We start from the raw sequence: 22,210 nt of genomic DNA on the forward strand, positions 1-22,210 counted from the left end.
AGTTAATGTCAATTGTTAAATAAATTGTTTTGTTTTGAAAGCACTATCCTTGTTCAGAATGGTAAAGAAATTGAGCAATCTGATTAGCAAAACATCCACCATTGCTCAGCAACTGTTTCACATGCCATTCTTCTTCTCTGAAGCCTCTCAAATTGTAATACTCTTTGTCTTGTTAAAAAGTAGTAATGATATAACTAATATATGTGCATGGATTTCAGAAAAAGACGACAAATCTCGGTAGATGTTTATTCTACTTACAGTAACAAAAACCTGTGAAGTCCCACATTTTAATGTACAGTGATATATTTTGCAATATAAAATACAATTTACAGAAATTTCTATCAAGTAAACCTAAACAAACACACTTGATTTTTGCATACTTTTATGTATGTTTTTAAATTAGAAACATCCCAGTAAAAAAAAAGAAAGAAAAAAAATCTTACATCATAGTAGATGTTTGCATTTAATACCACCTCTTTCTGCATTTTATCATTTTGACTACCGGTTTCGAATACAGCCCATCATTTAAATCAGCTGAGTCCTTGATATTTAAGGAGTTCAAAGATGCACCAATATAAAGTGTAAAATCTGTAGTGATGTATATGGAATAGTGCCACTTATAATGTAGACTTCAAGATGCAAATGTTAATAGGAATCTAATTTTACATTTGCAAAACTATTTTATAAAAATATCAAAATATTCACCCAACTGCAAATGTACAAGTTCAAATAAATTAGCAGGATTTTCTGTTTCACACTTCAGACATATGTACTTGAAGAATACATGAAAAGTAGCAGTATGCTGTATTGCACAGTGAAACGCTTTCCCTCAAGCTATCGCATTAAACTAATATCACCTTTTCCATTTCAAGCTTTATGCAAATGTTTATTTTCAGTGGCCAACTTTTAAATACACCATCAACATTATTATGGATTGCCAAAAAGCACTGACATTTTAGTTCGGGAGCAAAATACTTCTTGTCAATAAATTACAGAAAAAGTAGAGAAAATCCTTAAACCTCTAAATAGAAACATTCTGCAAACAAAATGCTTTGAAAGAATCAGCATAACCAAAATAATAGCGTTAGTAGTATATTTAACCAGCTTATTTTCCATTCCTTTGGTTTACCAGTTTATTCATCTACAAATTTTAATTATTTGCCAATGTATGATATTTTTAAAACTTCAGAGTTCCACTGGATACAGAAGTGTTATATTTTCTTTAATTATATTTTTGTAAAAATGCAACATTTAAAACCTTGCAGCCTCATGAAAAAGTTATTTATGTAGAAGCCTGTGTTTCTTGGTTGAACTCTCAACAGCTGGATTCCATAACTCAAAATACCTTTATATAAAAAGGAAGATAGTGCACTTTTAAACTTGTTATTTCATGTTCAAATACTCTGTCAGTTACAAATAAGTAATAACACTGTTCTTTTGCAGCCATTTCTTAAATACACACAGTCCATCCATTGCAAGATCACAAGACAACAATATCAGACTTCTCTTGTAAAGCATGTGCTGTGGAAACAACTTTTTACACCAAAATATTACATAAATGAGATGTAAAGGTATGGCTCCTAAGGTTTTGATTAGATTCTCTTATAAAATTACAATTCAAGTTACTGGAAAACATAACTTTGTAATCTTAAAAAGCAATATGCTCTTTGTAGATTTTTTCCATTTCTGTATTAATTGTAAATGGAAATTTTAAGATAAAGGTGTAAGTAGAAAAAAAGAAAATCTCATAACTCTTAACGCTGTGAATTTTTGTAAGAAAAACATTATGCACAAAATGCTGCAAGTTAAAGTCCAGTATGTTCTTGCTTCTTATCTGTTTGAATATTCTCTCATTCACAGTTGTTAAAAAACTGTTTTACTTTGACAACACATTTTATAAGGCTGGCTTTACAAGGGCATCTTGTAAAGATGAGAATATACAGTATATACAGGAGACTTCGAGTTCTTGCTTCTTTTTTTGTGTGAAAAATTAATCGTTATTTATTGGGTACAATTAATTATGAATTGTTTCTATGTCTGATTAGTGGAAGATGAAGCAACTTCTGTATCTGCTGGCTTTTGAGTTTCCTGCTGTGGTTCAGGCTTCAAATCTTTACCGGTTTCCCTACTTTTACTTCGGTCTTTACGATCTTTTCCTCTGTCCCTGTCCCTATCCCTTTCTCGATCTCTTTCTTTCTCCCTGCTTTGATCTCGGACTTTATCTCTGTCACGATCCCTATCCCTGCTTCTTGATCTGTCCCTATCACGTCTTCTGTGGGAATCTCTCTCTCTGGTTCTGGCTCTCTCTCGGTCTCTGTTTCTTTCCCATTCTTTTGCCCGCTCCAGATCTTTCTCCCTATCTTTGTTTTGGTTTCTCTCTCTGTTTTTATCCCAGTCTTTGTCTCTGTGTCTCTCCCAGTCCCTTTCCCTGTCTCTATTCCAGTTTCTGCCATGATCTCTTTCCCAAGGTCTGCCATGTTCCCGATCCCTTCGTCTTTCTTCAAACCCTCTGCTTTGTCGATTCTCTGACTGCTGACTTTCTGGCTGATCTAATACCTTTTCTTTATTTCCTCCTTCATACCTCTCCCTCTGCCTCCCTTCAAAAGTCTGACCTCTAAATTCAGTATTTTTGCCCTCTCGGAAGTCGGACACCGGCCATTGTGCTTCTGACTCAGGTCCTTGCCCTGAAAGATTAGGAAGAGAGGCAGATGGTCCTGCTTCATCCCACATCTCCTTCCTGTGTTGCGGTGGATGACTTGGAAGTTCCAGGAGTGGTCTAGGGGTTGGTTTCATACCTTGTGGAGGTTGCCCTTGAAAATGAAATCTAGAAGGGGGAGGTTCATTTTGTTCTGGAAATAATGCAGGTGTAGTTCCTCTTGGTCCACCAAAATGAGGTGGGGCTGGCCCTCTCTGGTTTGGAAATCTGGGTGGTGGACTCCCTCTCCGTTCTTCAAAAGGTGGTGGCAAAAGTCCCCTGGGCCCTGGTATGTGACTTGGAGCTGGACCTCTTTGCCCTTCAAATTGATTTGGATGAGGGCCTCTTGATCCTCCAAAATGACAAGGTGGTGGACATCTTGGCCCTCCAAACTGAGGTGGTGGAGGGCCTCCTCTCTGTCCTTTAAATTGAGATGGTGGTGGTCTTCTTTGACCTCCAAAATGAAAAGGTGAAGGCCCCCTATTTCCCATAAACTGGGGTGGCTCTGGTCCTTCAAATTGTCCAGGAGGCCTAATCATTTCATTATATTGGGAATCTGGGAAGTCTCTTTGTTCCATGTGAGGTTCCCTACGATCTTCAAACTGAGATGGCGACATTCCTCTTGGAACACCAAGATAGGAAGGTGAAGGGCCCCTATTGTCACCAAAAAGAGGAGGTGGTCCATGTTGTGTAGAAAATAATGAAGGAATAGGTCCTTTTTGTCCTCCAAATCTACCAGGTGGAGGTCCTCTTTCTCCATCATTATTTGGAGACGAACCATGCTCTTCTGAAAACTGTGGTGCTGGTCCTCTCTGCCCAATAAAATTGGGTCCATGAGGTCCCACAGATGCACCAAACATCAGTGGTGGAAGCCCTCCTTTTTGCCCAGACAAAGGAAATGGAGGCCCTCCTCGGTTTTCTTCAAAGTGTTGAGGGAGAGGTCCTTTTTCTCCCTCACTTTGAACAGCTGGAGATTCAGTTTGTTCTGCAAACTGACGGGACTGAGAATTTCTTTGATCTTCGTACTGTACTGAAGAGAGACTTCTTTCGGGTTCAAAGTGACCAGCTATCTTTTCCTGAGGTGTAAAGATTGGATTTGAAAAAGAATCTCTTCCTACTGATGGAGAATTAGCATCTTGTGACTCATTTGACCAAGGTACTTTATGCAAATCTTGCAAAGACTGACCATCATTTGGTGTAGGGAAATTGGGCTGAAAAGATGTACTGGGAGGTGTTGGAAGCAGTACTTTACGTAAAGGCTTGGATGGGGACGTTTCTCCAGAAGCGGTTTGATTCACACTTTCCAGATGAACTTTAGCAGCGTTTTCAAACTTGACATTAGGTGCATCTTGTTCAGAGACTGTAGCCACTTTTTCACCTGGAACCCACTTATCCTCACTATACCCAGCCTGGGTAGCAGAAATTAATGTTTTATCTTCCTTGTCAAGTGAAGTCTGTAATAAACCTGGATAATTGGCTGGAATAACTTCTTTTGTAGGTGTCTCATTGTGTACTATTTGTGGCTTTATCCGAGAATCAGCACTGTCATTATTCTCTGTTGCCATCCTTCTAGCCTGTCGAGGATCTCTACTCTGTCTCAGATCAGAGCCCTGGTTTAGCGCTTGTGCTTGCTGATTGGAGGATGAAGGTGAATCTGATTTTTCTGTAATTTGTTGTTCCTGCTGGAATAAGTCAGACTTTGTTATGGATGATTTTGGTGGAGGTGACATTAAAGCATCAGACACTGAAAAGTGAGCCATTGAAACACCAACAGCTGCTCTTTGTTGTCTGAGGGCTTCTTCTTGTTCTTCCAGTTGTCTTTTCTGTTCTTCTATTTGTTTGTTTAATTCATCCAACATTTTTTGCTGTTCTACCAAGGATGAGGAAGCAGACACATCAGGCATATATGGGGTGGATGTTTCCACAGCATTGCTTTTCACATCTGCATACATTTTATTAGGCAAATCATCAACAGTAACTTTTGCTTCTTCTAAGATCGTTTCATCTTCTGGATCATAGGCCTCATCCTCTTGTTCAGATGTTTCACAAGGTTTTTCAAGATCATACAGTTTTTCACTTTCACCAGTCTGTATTTCAAAAGCTCTGTCTGGCTCATACTCTTCTTCAGGATCATATGGTCTGTCATCTTCTTCTTCTTCTATAATTTTATCTTTAGACATCTGCCCAAACTGCTGTACAATTGGATCTAATAAAGGAGCAGCTGACACTCCATCTATTGTAACTTGAGCTTCCTGGTTTGAAGACTGAACAGTTTCAGAGTCCTTAGTAACCGACTCAAAAGCTTTCTTTTTTCCAAAAAGAGTCTGCAAGATGTGCTCAAGAGGTGTGGCTGTTTTTGAAGAACACGAAGTTGTAGAAGATGAAGTTGTTGTGCCAGTGACTGTTGCTGTTGCTGAAGTTGGAACTGGCAGTATCATAGTTGTTGTGGTTCCTGTTTTAATCGATGACAGTATTTTTAACACTGATGGTGTTATTGTAGATGGTTCTTGAATGGGAAGCGGTGGTGGTGGTGGGGGAGATACAGGTGGCGTTGTACTTACAGCACTTTCTCCAGAATAAAGTGTGTATTTTGAAGGTTTCTTTTCTTGCTGAGAAACAATAGGGCCTTTAGAGTACACTGATGCTTCCGTTTCTTCCTGTATTTGAATTCTGCTGCGCTTTTCCTCCATCTTGTCTGACTCCAGAACAGTTGCAGGACGTTTACCTTTTTGACAAATCACTAATCCAAGAATTAAATTTGGACGAGATGATTCAAGACCTGGAAGACAAACAAGATTGTGTTAGAAGGTAGTTATTTATCCTTAAAGCAGTAACCGATTGATCTACAACAGCACTGAAAGCACACAACAGAGAAAATACATACGATCAATACAGATAGTGTGCAACTTCTGTTTGAATTGCACTATATGTAGTTATGTCAGATTTTTCACTAGTCCTTTTTTTTAAAAAAAAAAAAGGAAGTACATTATAGGATATTTCAGTTAAAAATATATTCTCTGATACTTTTCTTGTAAAATATTTTAATTGAAAAAACTAGCAATAGGTGGCGGTACTAAAATAGTAACTTCCTTATTAACATAAAAAATCAAATCTCTGTGTTGGAAACATACTTAATTAAATATTTTTTCATACTAGTGTACCTTGTTCACTTCTCAAAGCTAACATGCTATTGCAATGGTTAAAAAAAATCAAATAAGTTATCAGAAAATATACTGTAACTAATGGAGAGAAAATGTGGAAAGCCTGCTGCAATAATACATGCATTCAGAACACCTAAGTAACAATAAAAATGCAAAGAATTATTAAAACATTTAGCTCATGCCACTTGAATATTTCCAAACTATTTTCTATAGTACATTAAGAATATGGTAACTTTGTCTTTAAAAGCACATTTTTTAAAAGAGGTCAACATTTTGTTTAGCTTCAAAGGAAAATGCTTAACAAAAAGGCTTATATAACTAGCATAGTAAATCATCAAAGAGAAAAAGGGACTATATAAATATTAAGATAGATCCACATTTTTTTACTCTAAATGATAATCATATTCTTAAAGCTGTTTATTTTTGTTAGAGCACTGGTATTAGATTAGCTTCAAAAACTTAACTGGGATGTGTTTAATAAGTAAATAGTAACAGTACTAAAATCATTTCCTTGTTGAAAATTCTTTATGATAATTTCAGCTCATTTTAAGGATGAAGCTATTTTTTAAAAAGAAGTGTAATAAAAGCAGGGAAGCTGGAGGCTTACTAGCATATCATACCAAGCCCTATCAGACAAGTTAAGGGTAAAGCAGAGATGATGTTTGATATTCGTGGAGGTACAAAAGAAAAGATTTAAAAAACTGATTTGAAAATTCTACCAGAAATATGATCTGTACTGTGGAACATCCCTTTGCACATTATGCAGTAAGACATCAATTATCTGGATCACTGAGCCAGCTCCAGATATGTTTAAATAATTAGAGTACAATTAGGAACATAAGTTCACAGTTTATTAGATAAAGACTTCCAGACAGAAGGTAGGTATGGATAATCTGGAGCCTATACATTGTACATATGTGCTTCAGTCATTAATGCCTGGATTGTTATTGTTTTAGCTGTATTATGACAATACCTATTGGGATTGGGATCCCATTATGCTGGTGTTGTACAAACACATAGCAAGACAAAGTCACTGTCCCAAAGGGTTTACAATCTAATTTAAGAGAAAACAAGTGAATGCAGCACACGCTAAAAAGGGGACAGGAGAGGCAGGACAAGAGTATCAGAAAATCGTGTGTGAACATAAATTAGCCACTGCACAATTTGATTGCAAGTAATTTTAATATATGTAACTATTCATAATCTCCAATGGACTTCTTCATAGCATTACCTGTGGGCAATTTCCTGTAGGCTTCATAGTAAAAATAGATCTTGAGGAGAGGGTAAATGTCTATACGGATCAGTTTGGAGAGGGCATTCCAAGATGGGGTGACATGGAAGAAAGCTTTAAGATGCTTGTTAGATAAATGAACAGGAGTATGGGTCTCGCAGAAGAGAGGACAATGTGATGTTCAACCTTCCATAATTGAATGTTAACCATTTAGGGCATGGTGCTCCAGCTCTTACAAAAGTGAGTAGTCTCATTAAATTAATAGGATTACTCACCTAAGTAAAAGCTTCAGGATCAGGTCATTAGGAAAGCACTTGCTAAACTGACAGGAAGATTTTAGGATATAGACAAAGACATTTTTGAAGGGTGTTCATAGGGACTACTTCACACTATTTTATTTAATTCCATTCTCCCCCTCCCACGCAACTTCCAATGATACTTGGGGAGGTTAATCAAGTGAACACAGGATGGTGGGCAATGAACAAACCCATTAACATGCCTCTGGTTACTGATATAATCTATACAAGCATTCAGATTTTTGTTTGTGTACTGTAACAAACTGAAAAGTATTTCCACCAGTAACATAATGGCGTAAAAATCTAGAAAGCTCTTTGATTATATTTTAAGCCCAGCCCCCCACCCCCAACAGTCTTTCCAGAACAGTTGTCTGTATAATAGGACTAATGTAATCTATTTAAAACAGCTTCTTATGACAGCACTACAGTTTTACATTTCTAATTTTGTTCTTCAAATGTAGCAGGGGAACAGTTTTCTTCAAACTCTTGCCTCTTTTTCTTGCATTGATGAGATTCTCCAGTAAGTCTTCTACTGACAGATGTTGCATATTTCAGTTAACTGATACTGTTGTCCACATCACACCCACTCATGGAAAATTTTATATTTTGCTTTCATTATTTTCAAAATTACTGTGTGATATTCCTAGGCTTCAGACTAACTAACCATTTTGTCAAACATTAATCCACAGCAAAAACTGAAGCTCTCATGCTTATCATAACTGTATGGAGGCAGCATTCCTCAAAGGACATGACTGCTAAGATTTAAACATAAAAGCAAGAGAGTTTAAAATCATATCATGAGTCTGCTGTCAATTGTGGGGGAAACGGCACTAATCTGAAAACTCTGAATACTTCTGAGGGCAACTGGTAAATGTATGGTGAATCTGTTTTAAGTGAATACCTAAGCAACCTGCAAAAATTGGTTGCCTACTAAAAGTGGTCTTTATAAAAAAGAAAAAATTGTAACGAAAATCTTGAGGCTACCCTACAGTGATCGATTAAAACAGGAGTCACCAACCTTACAGAAGTGGTGTGCCATATCTTAATTTATTCACTCTAATTTAAGGTTTTGTGTGCCAGTAATACATTTTAACGTTTTTAGAAGGCCTCTTTCTATAGGTCTATAATAGAAAACTAAACTATTGTTGTATGTGAAGTAAATACGGTTTTTAAAATGTTTAAGAAGCTTCATTTAAAATTAAATTCAAATGCAGAGCCCCCTGGACTGGTGGCCAGGACCTGGGCAGTGTGAGTGTCACTGAAAATCAGCTCGCGTGCTGCCTTCGGCACCCGTGCCACTGGTTGCCTACCCCTGGCTTAAAAGAATTGGTTAGCTACTGGAAGTGGTCCTCAGCATAGGTTTAAGTATATTGAAAAACAGAGAGTGTTCTCTTCTACTAGAATTTAAATGTTTTATAGGATAAATTCAGACATAAACCTCCATGCCTTGATTCATGAACTCACCCAGTTTTCTCAAGTATTGCTGCTTGTATGGTATGTAACACTTCTTGTTTGTGAGAACATGGATCCTAACACAATACCAGTCTGCATGAGCTACATCAAATCCAATTGCTTGTACAATAGAGTTAAAGTCTCATAATTTAGATGTTAAAAAAAATTAACTGGGGATGGTGTTTGACCCATTATATTATTGTAAACATTCCTTTATTTTGATTTTTGTAATAAATACTGTGCTCCATTTATGTGAATTCTGTGTCATAGAGATATTACTCAGACCTAAATTTAGCGTTTCACAAATACTGCCAGTTTTCTTCCCCCTCTGCCATAATTTTATTTCAAATGAGATAACCTTAAAATAAACTTAAATCAGTCATAGGAAAAGAGAGGCAAGCTGCACCGGAAGACACTGGGACTTTCAGAGAATCTGAATTTTCTAGTGGAAAAAAGATAACATGGGTATTGAGGCGGGATGAGGATCAGGTAGGTTAGAAACTAAACATAAAGCATTCTCTTGGGAAAAGACCTTAGAAATCTTTGGTCTGTCCAAAGACAACCTATCTTGCACTCAACTGCTTAAAGTCAGCTGTAGCAGTTCTGATGAGTCTGGGTATCAGGAATTTAGCAAGAGCCCATTTTAGCACCATTTAAAATTAATTATAAAGTTTATTAGATAAATTCAGGGATTTGCTTGGTTAAGGATTCAATCTCACTATCCCTTATAACTGCATCTTTCAAAAGGAGAGCTAGTGAAATAGGAAAATACCTGATTTGTGAATGTTTGTGGATATAAATGTTGAGTTTGGTTCACCGTGAATTGAGAGGTCAATTTCTTATTTGCAAGTATTCAGATGACCATTATGTAGTCATGTAAATGTTGACAAATCCTGAAAGTTTCACCAACTTCTATTTGTCCAAAAATCCTTATTAGGAGTTTGCTCTTCTTCTGTCTTCAAAGTTTCAGTTATCTAATCAGGTATCTAATCAGGAGTAGAGGCAATGCCTTGTGACTTAAGTGACTGGTTACTGCTCAAATTAAAAACACTGAATAATTTACTTGTTTTAAAAAAAAAAAAAAACCCTCATAGGATGGAAAATATCCAGTATAACTACTTGGTGAAGCAGAAATTAAGATCTGTTTGCAAACTACTCATTAACTAAAAAAAGGGTAAAAATTTGTAACAAAATATTTGAAATAGTTCAACCAGCTCTAGTCAAAACACTAATAGCATTCAAAAACTTTATTAAATGTATTTTAAGTATTTACCTCAATAAATCAGGTCTGTCTAGAGCTTGATAATCGTCCTAATCCATGATTATGTTTTGATATTGTAATTTAACAATAGTTCATATCAAATTGTACATAATACTTGCCTTTCAATTATCATATATTCCAAATTTCATCAAAATAGGAATTTTTTAGAAGTTTTTAATCAAAACTATGCTAGCATCTCATTTACATACATTTTCATAAACCCAGGGCAAAAAGTTACTCTTATATCCAGAAGTAGTCTGATTTTGAAAGATGCTTTGGACTTGCAGTAACTTGAATTCAAAGGGATTTGTGAGTGACGAGCACTTCTAAAGATCAGACAGCTTCCATGTAGATGTCCAAATATCACTTGAAGTGAAAAATTTAAAGAACCAAGGTTTGAAAATGTTGACCTCATTCTACAACTAATCCCTAACAACTGGTTTTCAGGTGGTAAGGCATTTTAAAAGTGCTATAAACTAATGTAACAAAATGAATTTAGTAGGTATATTTTAATGATGAATTAGTTTTATATCTATGTCTATATCTATAAAAAGCCTTTATCCCACTATATGTTTGAAGTCCAGCTGCTGATTTTGTTAAACTGTGATCACAGAAATACAGGTTACACTAAATGCTCATTTCCCCATAAGCTTGCCCTTCTACTCCTTATGTACATCTTTTACAATACTTTTTTTAATTTGTATAGACCAAGATATGTTACTCTTACTTTCATTATTGCAAGCTCAAATTAAACTCTCACTTGTAGCACGTTTGATAATTCAAAACCGCCACTGGAGTTCTGTTCTCGGTTTTAAAATATGCACTGATGAAGTAGGTTAAAATATACTTGCTGAATGGAACAGTCTTCTTTTTCTATGATGAATATTTGTGTCATCTTCTTCCACTGTCTTTAATATATCTGCTGAGATGAGAGTCTATTTCTACATACAGGATACACCTATTGTTGTAAAGATTTTTCTTTCCAGAAGTCTGATATTCAGATATTTTAGTGCACTATAAGTAGTGTGGGAAGAATCTGTATTCTTCCATATTTTCAGAAAAATATTTACTATTGTAATTAATCAAATCAATATGCCAACATTTATGCAATGTTTTCTACGGGGACAGAATAGATTGCTTTTTCATTAAAATGCATCTACTTTAAATTAATAAAGGTATTTGACAGGATTTCATGTCACATTCTCACAGGAAAACTATTGAACTTTGAATCAGAGATGTAGAAGTGGATAAAAACTATCAATCAGAAATTATTAATCCTCTGATAGCAGGAGTTTCAGTGTCAGGTTTGGAGAAGGTACTGAGTGGAGTTCCACTGATGTCCATTCTGGTTCCATTACTATTTGCTGTTTTCATGATCAACATGGCAGATGGATGTATGAATACATTCATATTGACAGACAATACAAAAGACAAGAGTTAAAAAATACTATATTAAGAAAGAAACCAAAATGAAGCAAGTTTAGTGGGGCAAGAACAAAATTACATATAGGGTGGGAGAAAACTGAGGTCAAGTAGTAGGGGCACAGAGAAGAGTTTGGGGGAGTATTATAATGAAGTCAATACAACATAGTTGCAAAAATAAAATAAATGCAATTGCTACACAGGATGGTATTGTGGGAGTTAGTATGTATATATAAAAAAAAAAATACAGAAAAGTCATTTCAATTCCACTCCGAACTCAGCAGGAGAACTGTGTCAGCTTTAGACACTGGATTTTAAGAAAAACCACAAATTGGATACAGTACACATAACAACTAAAGTGAGACTTCTGAAGAAAGTAACTACATTCAGTCCACAGTAAAATGTAAAAAACCTGAAGGGAGACACAGTATTATAAGTATGTAAAAAGGGTGATACGACAAAGCCAAGGAGCAATTTCCCCCCCATCAATTAAGGAGGACCAAAGTAAAATAAAATAAAAATAAATAAAATAAAAAAAAATTAAAAAAAGAGGGAGTAATGGTGTTGTGTTGCAGCAAAACGTGTTTATAAATTCAAAAAGACCAATAAAATAAGCATCTAGCACACTGAGATCCTGGTCCATAAGTAGGGCCCTTTGTCACTAAAATAACACAAATAAAGAAGATTGAGTAATCACCTTCAATACAGATTCAAGGTCAAATTTGACACCAATCTTTTCACGGATGATTCAAGGATAATTAAATCAGTCCTGCCATACTGCAGCAGGACGGCCTAAGTGATCCAGTTGATGTCCCGCTTTCCAAAAAAGAGAATAAAAAATCCACGAATAAGTCACCAAAAAGTGAACAATCATACAGAAAAAATGCAAGTGTTTCCACTGAACACAAAGTGTTCCGACATATCATTTTAAATTGATTTGTTTTCCTCCTTTAGATTTATGCACCTAGTAGGGTGACCAGACAGCAAGTGTGAAAAACTGGGACGGGGTGGGGGTGGGGGGGTAATAGGAGTCTATATAAGAAAAAGACCCAAAAATTGGACTGTCCCTATAAAATCGGGACATCTGATCACCCCAGCACCTGGTGAAGTAAAATGTAATAGAAAGGAAGCATGATATGTGGCAGCATAGTCCAGCAGATAGGGCACAGGAGTAGGAGTCAGGAGACCTAGGCTCTATTCCAGCTCAGCCACTAACTCAATGTGTGACCTTAGAAAAGTCATATATCTTCTTTGCGCTTTTCCCATCTGTAAAATAGGGATGATTGTAGTTACCCTCCTTGGAAAATTGCTTTGAGATCTACAGATGAAAAGTGCGAATTTGTGTGTGAGCACCATTCAGACTATATTTAGGGATGATACAGTGAAACACAGTAAACTCCTACTGGAATAACCTGGAACTGCCACCTGATAATACTTCAGATACTACAGTATTTTGATGAATATCTCTAATGGACATCTTCCCATTTTCCCTCAATTTTTAAATCCCAATTAAATGCAAGAAAATGGATGTGAAAGTTTTTCATGAAGCAATAGGTACAATTCTAGTTTAGACGTCATCAGTTTCATTTTGTCAGTCCACCATAACCAGGAAAGAAAGGTATAATTTCTATTTGTATGATGGAACTCTTCTGCACAGTTCTAATATCTTCTAGCTAGGATTTTTGAAATGGTGGCAGAAAAAGGTTTTATGTTTACTACATCATCTACTTATTGCTTGCTCACTTATATCTGTATTTTCCTTAACAGATTTCTGCTGATATGTTCTGGTTTCTTGTTAAACTGTAATTTAAGGTACAGTGAGACTGTTAGGCAACATCTATGAAAACATTTAAATTTAAAGAGACAATGACCACTTTTCATAAAATACTTTTATTGACTATGAAGAAAAAGAAAGCAGTAAATTCCATCTGATATTACTTGAAAATGTGGATTACAATGTTTTATGTGGTGGTATTGATACATATACACATACATAGAAGAACAGAGAAAAAGTGCTTACCTGAAAAAATTCAATATTCCTATACTGTATTTTAGTTTTAAAATATTAATGCAATTAAACACTGTTATGAAACAAACACTGAACAATCAGTTCACACTTGCTAGGAATGTCTGGTGGCAGAAGTCTAAGTTGAAGGGTCTTGTATTGGGTCTTTTATTTAAACCATATGCCCTCCCCATCTTTCAGACCTAAAAGTGGAACCTGCACTTAACATCTCTTTTAATCTAAAGTGTATAATATTTTCAGATTCTCTATAGCATGGGTGGCGAAACTGTGGCTCTTTTTCCATTAAAATTCTGTTTACGGAGCCTCCCCTCCCTGCCTGCCCCCCCGCCCCCCCCGCCATTCTCCACCTATCAGACTTGGGGAGGGTGGAAGTTCGGGACCTCTACCGTGCAGCAGAGTGGTGGGGTAGGGGCTTCTGCCCAGTGGGAGGGGTGGGTCTCAGGGCTACAACCCCATGGGAGGCACTTGCCAGGGCTTGGGGTTTTAGCAGGAGCGGGGCTGAAGCCCTGAACCCCATCATGTGCCTCCTGCGGGGCTGAAACCCTCAAGCCTCGGCAGATGCACTCTTGCTCTCGAACTTTTGAAGGAAGTCTCGGAGGGTCAGTAAGTTTGGCCACCCCGATCTATAGTTCAGATGCCAGTAATTCTAGGTTTAAAAGCATCCTGTAAATAATTAACTAAAAATGTTGGACTAACCTTGTTAGCAATGCCAATTAATTTAGTCTGATACTCCCCAAAAAGATTTAATTTTACACATAAAGTAGAAGAGCAATGATACTTCAAAGAAACAATTAGAAAATCCTTTATGACCTGCAGAAGTTAGGTGGTTAACAGAGTAAGAGCTTGGTGAGATCCATAAACTGATATAATTTCCTTCCTAACACTTCTTTTTTAATAAACTGATGCCACAAAGCATATTGGCCCACTAAAGCAGAAAAGGGAAAGTCAAAACTTTTCCAATGAAGTTATCATGAACTATTTAAAAGAGGGAAAATGGCTGAAATAGTATAGTTTGCATTTGCAAAATAGTTGTATTACTTCCAATTAAGGCATAACCATCAATTAGTAAGAAAATGCATGTCACTGTATATACTTCAAGAGAGAAGCAAATACAGAGCAAAAAATAGATATATGTATACACAAGTAAAAATCTTTTAGCCAGTAATGTGTTGTATTCTATGAAAACAAAGCCAATCCTTTGAAAGTTGTTGATACTGGCCATTTGGACACTCCCAGGTATAGAATCAGATACAATCTTTTGGACAGTGAGCGTTTTGCCATTAGGATCATTGGCTATGGAATTCTTTTGCTTACAGTTACTATCTTTGCCCATTTTGAAGTACATTTCTTTTGGTGAAGAGGGGTCATTCTAAGAATCCCTCATTTCACCCTTTACTTCACCACCACCACCACCACCACCACCAACTGGAGGTCCTGGTGACAGATGCAATTCACTCTGGAGTCCAACAGCATCATGTTAGATTCATACACTTGAAATCACAAAAAATACACCCCTTCCTCAAGAGACAGTGTTTTGGTTTTTTTTTTATAACACTCCAAACTTTGCTGGCATGGAAAAAATCAGTAGACACATATGTAGCACATAAAAATTGAAATGACAAACAAAAGTAAAAGACCCAGATTTTCAAAAGTAACTAGTGATTTTGAGTACCCAACATGAGACCTTAAAGGGGCCTGATTTTCAGAAAGCAATGTTAAAATTAGGCCCCTTGAATGTCTAGTTCAAAAACCTAAACTGAGGTATTCAAATCATTAGTCACTTTTGAAAATCTTGGTCAACCCCGACCCCCCTCACCACCCTCCCAAAAAAAAAACTAAGCCAACCAACCCCTCTTAATACTTTATATTTGTGAAGGGACAGATGTTCTACAAAAATGATGTTGATTTTAAAACTCAATAGCTGGTTGTATTTTCCATGTATTTTATCCATGGTATTCCTTAATTCTAGTATTTGAGAAAGACTTAATTATATAATTCAGAACTGTAACCTTTGTCCGACTAGAGGCTAATCGATTTGTGAACTTGTCTTGGGTATAATTCACTCCAGTGCAGAAGGCCCACACAAGGGCCATATGTGATATCTGCAAGTTCCTACTAAGAAGATTTAAAAGCATTGATTTATCAGAGAAAACTAATTAAAATTAATTGAAAAAGAAAACTTACAAAGCTAGAGAAAAATCAAAGGTCAAACAAAGCAGGTACTAGGCATAGATTATTTAAGTGCTCCCCTAAGATACATTTAAATACACTACAAAGGACTATGGGCTCCTTCGGGCTGACTGATGGGCCAGTCTTATTCCTCTTGTTCATCATGGTCCACAGAGGAAGGCACTTTGAGTGTAGGAATTTTTGTGTGCGCTAAGAAGAGTGGTCCAATGGTTAGGTTGCTAGCCTGGGACTCCAGAGACCCAGATTCAGTTCCCTGATTCAAAGATCTTCTGTGTGACCTTGAGCACATAACTTGGTACCTCTGTTACTCAGTTCCCCAGCTGTAAAATAAGGATAACAGTGCTTCCTCTACCTCACAGAGGCCTAGTGAGGATAAATACATTAAAGATTGTGAGGTGTTCAAATACTGCGATAAGGGGGGCCATATAAGTATGTGATAGGTAGGAATAGACACTGCCCCTTTTGTTGTAGTCCAAGAATGGATGGTTACACAGCTAGCATTTCTTCCCCACTATCGAAGCCCGAGAATCTTCAGAATAGGCTTCTCTAAGATGGTGTGGGAGAGACAGGAAGGGAGTGGCACCAAAATATTTTTTTTTACACTTGGCACAAAGAGCTGGCCCAAATATGAAACACTCCATTATGTGTGTTTAATGAGGTTTGTTGAGAACATTTTAGTGTTTAGTTGGGTCCTAATCCTATGAGCATATGGAAGTTGAGGTCATTCAGCTTCTCAAGAAAGGAGCTCAGCACACTGCAGAATCTGGTCCTTGATATTAATTCTTTAAAGCATTTTGTAAAAACACCAGAACAACAACTGAGTGCTGCCAGGATTTCAACTCAAACTCTTTCAGCCTCTTGAGCTGCTACCTTGTGTCAAGAACAAATTCTTGTTTAGTGACTGAATTTATGCTCCTCCTTCAACCTCAGTTTTAGAAGACATCAAATTCAAGTCAGAATAAAAAGAGCTATCTGAAGGATGAATTCACACTCCACTCATTCTTACTTCTTCACTCAGTCATCAGGCCTACCCAGGAGCAGCGCCAGGGTTTTTGGCGCCCTAAGCAGGAGTCCTTCCACGCTCCCGGTCGTTGGCAGCAATTTTGCAGCGGAAGGGTCCTTCTGTGCTCCCGGTCTTCGGGGCACTTCGGCGGTGGGTCACGGAGCGAGTGAAGGACCCGCCGCAGAATTGCTGCCGAAGACCCAGAGCACGGAAGGACCCCCCACTGCCAAATTGCCACCAAGGGCAGCAAAATGCTGCTCCCCTAAATCCTGGTGCTCTAGGCGACCGCCTAGGTCGCCTAAATGGAAGCGCCGGCCTTGGGCCTACCACACAGAGAGAGGAGCAAACTGAAGCTGAATTTTACTCCCTCTGCCTGCCCTCCTTCCCTCTCAAAAATAGAATGAAAGAAAATGTATATGAGAATGATCAGGATTGTGATAATGTAATCTTCCTTCACCCAGTTGTAACTACCCATTGTGCAGTTAGACTACATTCCTATGGAGTGGGAAAATGGCTGTTTTTTTTTTTTAACCCAAGCCAGTCTTTGACATTTAGTGATTTAGATGGAGTTTCCAATGCCCATTAGAACATAAGCATGCAGGAAAAAAGTCATAGTTAGAGTGAGACGATGATGCTGTGAAGTTGTTGCAAACGTTACCTTTCATTTGAGCAGATATCTTGATTCCTGTGCTTTCCAAAGTTGGAATTTCCTGCCAGCTTGGTGCTGATGTGTGGGCAGTGGTGTTTTTATATAATGACTGTTCTATATACCAAGTTTTATGGATAAATTTATGCTCATAATAATGGGTAAGCCAAGCCTACTGCAGAAAGGACTGTATTGATTACAGGTTATTTTATCTTTGGGGCAAAGAGTTTACTTATTGCTACTCTCAAATTACAGGTTTCATTTTTACAACTTTTTTAAATAAGGAACTACTTTTCCATTGGTACTTACTTCAGGGCATGTATTACACCTAAAATCAGTAACATCATTTGTCTTGGTTAGAATGTTTGAAATTGATTTAATTTTGAGTACCATTTATCCTCCCACAAATTATGTGCTTACCTGGTCCCTCAAAGGGCAAGAGTTTGGATGGAATTGGGTCCTTAGCACTCAGCGGGATCAAGTAGAGGTCCTTCACGTGTCTGTTGTTATTAGCTACAACACCAAAGCGACCACGACTGCTAAAATAGGAGTAGAGAGAAATATAGGCAACTTCCTCTTCTTCTGTTGCAGGGTGGAAACGAATCAAGCACAGTTCCTACAATACAAAAGTACAAGGGGAAATTGTTGATCTAGTGCTAAACTAGCAAATGAAGTGCTAAATGGGATGTTACTACATTGGAAAGTACTTCACTTTTAATTAAAAGAAAAACAATGTTCCATAAATTGTGGCAATAATCAACACCAACTGTCTACATTAGGGCAATACTGTAAATGAAACAAATGTATCTGTGCTTAAAACTATTATTTTAAATTAAAAATAGAATTAGTTTTAAGCCCTACACAATTTTGAAAACAAACATTACTTGTCTATCTTGCATCTAAATATTGCCTCTTAATAAATCAGTAGTCTGAGCATTCCAGCAATACTGATGATGGGAATACACTTACTGTGATGCATCATGACAGATATTAATATTGAAAGGCATGGATTTTCTATTTCCATCAAAGTGTTTTTAATGGTAAAGCCTCTTGCCTACATTACATAATCCCTTTTCCTCTTTTAAACTTGAAAGTAAATATTTAGCACTAAAGAATTAAATTCTCTTGGTTCACTCATTTACTCACAGAAGAGCAGTAGTAAGGCATCTGAGCCATTCAACATTGTAGAGGATCAAAATGGTTAAGATGCTCAAAATACACAAATTTACATTTTTCTTCAATAAATCCAATTAAAAAATATTAACTTTTAAATGTTTCCACTGGATTCCTGGGCAACATCTCAGATAATATTGGAGGCTTAGCAAATTAGAACTATATCAGAACTGCCAATGAATACAAGCGCAAAGTACTACACTTAGGAAGGACAAATCAAATGCATGAATATGCAATAGGGAATAACTGACTAGGTGGTCGTAGTGCTGGATCTGGGAATATAGTGGATTACAAATTGAATACGAGTCAACAACGTAATGCAGTTGTGAAAAAGGCCAATATCATTATGGTGTGTATTAACAGGACTTGTTGTATGTAAGACATGGGAAGTAACTGTCCTGCTCTAGTCAGCACTGCTGAGGCTTCAGCTGGAGTACTGTGTTGAATTCTGGACACCACACTTTAGGAAAGATGTGGACAAACTGAAGAGACTCCAGAGAAAAGCAACAAAAATGATAAAAGGTTTAGAACCCCTGATTAATGAGGAAAGGTTAAAACAATTGCGCATGAGGGGACCTGATAACTGTCTTCAAATATGTTAATGGCTGTTATAAAGAGGATCAATTCTCCATGTCCACTTAAGATAGGATAAGAAGTAATAGGCTTAATCTGCAGCAAAGGAGATTTAGGTTAGATATTAGAAAAAAATTTATAAGTGTAGTTAAGTGCTAGAATAGGCTTCCAAGAGAGGTTTTAGAATTCCCATCATTGGAGGTTTTTAAGAACAGGGTGGACAAACACCTGTCAGGTATGGTCTACATCTATTCGGTTTTGCCTCAGTACAGGGGGATGGACTTGAAAACTTCTTAAGGTCTCTTCCAGACCTACATTTCTAGGATTCTATTATTATGTTTTATAAAATTAGTTTTCTTCTTCACTGCTAAACATAGGATTTTAAGTGAGTACCTTGGAAAGGGAAGATTTGAGTTTGCCAACATAATCCCAGACTGTCTTCGGTGAGATCCTCCCACCAATATGAATTGTATCTGGTAAATCCTAAACAAGAAGTATTACACGGTAATATGAGAAAGCATCACAAACACACAATATGTTGTTTAAAAGCAATGCAGATTGCCCCATCCCAACAGCCTATTGGATGCTATGCTCCAGGAACAGGAGACTATAACATTATAATATTTTAGCCTGCCTTTTATGACTTAGGTGATACAGTGTATTTTAATATGAGATTGCCTATTTCTTAACTGCAAGGTGAATGTAGTTATTGCACATTACTGGGAGGGTGACAGCGTATTACAAGGAAAGAGGCAGTCCAGAATGACAATGAAAGTTGAAGGACTTCCACATGCACCATTAGCTAAATCTGCTCATTTGCTTTGCACGGAGCAGGTAAGCACCTCTTTCTATACACAAGTGAATTTTTTAACACCCTAATTCCCAGCATAGCAGTACAAATTCTTCTCCTTACTTGTAATTTAACAGAATGTTATGCCCCATGAATACGAGCCATGTGTGTTCTAGTTAGGGTCTCTCAGTCAGAATGCTACAGGAAATTTTATCAGTACAAATACTGTAAGTGATTACTACCATGGCTCCCATATTACAACTAAAAATAATAAAGTTGTGCCCTAAAACCACATTTATATTTTGATAAAAAATATAACAAATACCCTCATAAAATGTACTTTAAAAAGGGAGAAAGTTTCCAGTCTGTTCTGATATTAACAAATGCAAGCTTTTTTGTACAAGGTCACTCAAATCTGCATACTCCCAGAAATAAAATATACCTCTACTATTTGTTTTTATTCAATTACAAATAATAAAAAGTGCAATATCTCACTTCTCAGAGGACCATATAAATTGCCATAGTGGATCAGACCAGTGGTCGTTCTAATCTAATACCAGAAGATCATACTTCTCAAACTTGGCCTGAAAAATATATATTTTTTTAAATTGTGCCTCTAAGTAAGTTTTACGCAAAGTCCATTTTTTAAACTGCTGCTTTTTCCATGCCAAGAGTGGCTTAAGACAGTCATAGAACCCTCAAAACATCAATTCAGGGACTGAAACCAAAATAAGGCCATTTTTAGCTCTTAGAGGAACCTAAGGATCCTGAAGCCTTTTAACAACTAAATAATTCTTACGGTTTTTAAAATGGGCTTCTTGTTTTAGAACTACAGAACTTGATCCAAAAAGAATTACTGTAAAAAACAAAAAGTTAAATTTTTCTTTAAATGTGAAGTCTCTATTTTGAGTGGAACAGCAGTTTGTCTGAACATATGCACAAATTGCCATAAATTCAGGGCTTTGGATTTGAGGTTTTTGGTGATGATAACCAATAAAATGCATCCAATGCAAAAGAGAAAAGAAATTATACATAAATTAAAAAATGAAAGTAGCGTTTATCAAATAAACACCAGAAAAACACCGGATAGGATTACTGAGTACTAAGGGCTTGTCTACTCAAAGCAGTGATGTGGACTACGGGGGGCAGGGGGAACTTCTAAAGCGCAGTGTGTTGCGCATTAAGTGGCCATGTAGACGCTGTGGGTGCACTTTAAAATAGCGCTATTTGAAACAGTACACTAGGGAACATTCCGAAGTATATGTTATTGTAATGAGTAATTTATATAATATTCATTACTCAATGCAGTGTATCAAACAGACAACATGGAAAAACCCCTGATTTTGGACAGATACATAAAACTAAAGAATTCCTAAAAATAACCCCCCCACAATGCCATTTCTAAACCCTGAAAAACAGATGCCCTACATATATTACATATTTAAAAGTCTGACTGCCAAGAGTCAGACAGATCAAAAACAACACTGAAAACTGGACTTTTAATATAGGCTTACTGGATCTACAACAGAAATTTTCCAACTTTAGTGGGAACCACATACACAGCTGAGACTTAATCCAGTGCTCAGTGAAGTCACTGGGCATCTTTCTGTTGACTTCAATGAGCACTGGATCCGGCCCAGATGGCCTAATTTCTAGATGCAGGGTGGGATTTTCAAAAGTTTCCAGAACTGGCCTAACTCTGTTCCCAAGGAAGTCAATAGTAAAACTCCCACTGACTTCAACGGGAGCAGAGTCAGGCCAATGCCAAGTGTTTTTGAAAATCCTACCCATATTGTTCGTATTACAGGTGCAAAAGAAGGAAGGTGTAAGACAACATCAGTCTTAACTTTACAGTTTTTGTGGTCCCCTAGTAATAGGAGATTATAATAATAAAAAAAATTAGTTCCTTAACAGAAAACAATTTGTTTTGTTCAATGCAGTAAAATATTTTAAAAAGGTAAAAGATGCATTGCTTGAAATTATAACTGCTATTCTAAAAGTATTATTAAGTATTTTGTTTTTGTATTCAAATATAAAGCAATTTTTATACTTGCTACCAGCATTTAAAAAGCTCAGAAGTGGTTTTGCACAGAGTGCCCATAGTGTCAATATTCTAATGTTAAGTTCAGTATTAGAGCAAGGTGAATAATTTAAAACTAAATTGTTGAATAACTTGTTCAAAAATATTGCTTAATAATTTTGACAATTTTTGCAATTATTATTTGACCATCTCTAGTCAGTATCAGAATTGTCTGCTTGTTTTATTCCAAATAGATACCCACTCTATGCTC

At 36.7% G+C, this 22,210-nt stretch overlaps 1 protein-coding gene across 5 annotated transcripts in view; it reads right to left on the bottom strand.

Annotated features, from left to right (window-relative positions):
* Positions 1–232: 232 nt before the first annotated feature.
* DIDO1 (death inducer-obliterator 1) overlaps positions 233–22,210 on the bottom strand; it is a 90,242-nt gene continuing 68,264 nt past the window's right edge. For 3 of the 5 annotated variants that reach the window (XM_050918655.1, XM_050918654.1, XM_050918656.1), the window contains 3 exons: positions 19,523–19,612; positions 17,804–17,999; positions 233–5,474 (listed from right to left, as the gene is read on the bottom strand). In XM_050918655.1, coding sequence (XP_050774612.1) covers positions 2,032–5,474; positions 17,804–17,999; positions 19,523–19,612 — 3,729 coding nt within the window. In that variant the 3' untranslated portion in view covers positions 233–2,031. Of the gene's footprint in view, positions 5,475–13,392; positions 16,098–17,803; positions 18,000–19,522; positions 19,613–22,210 lie in introns of those variants that run through there. The other 2 variants (XM_050918657.1, XM_050918658.1) reach the window with 2 other exon arrangements.

This window comes from Gopherus flavomarginatus, chromosome 11 (assembly GCF_025201925.1).
Source record: "Gopherus flavomarginatus isolate rGopFla2 chromosome 11, rGopFla2.mat.asm, whole genome shotgun sequence".
In the NCBI taxonomy this organism is placed as follows: Eukaryota; Metazoa; Chordata; order Testudines; family Testudinidae; genus Gopherus; species Gopherus flavomarginatus.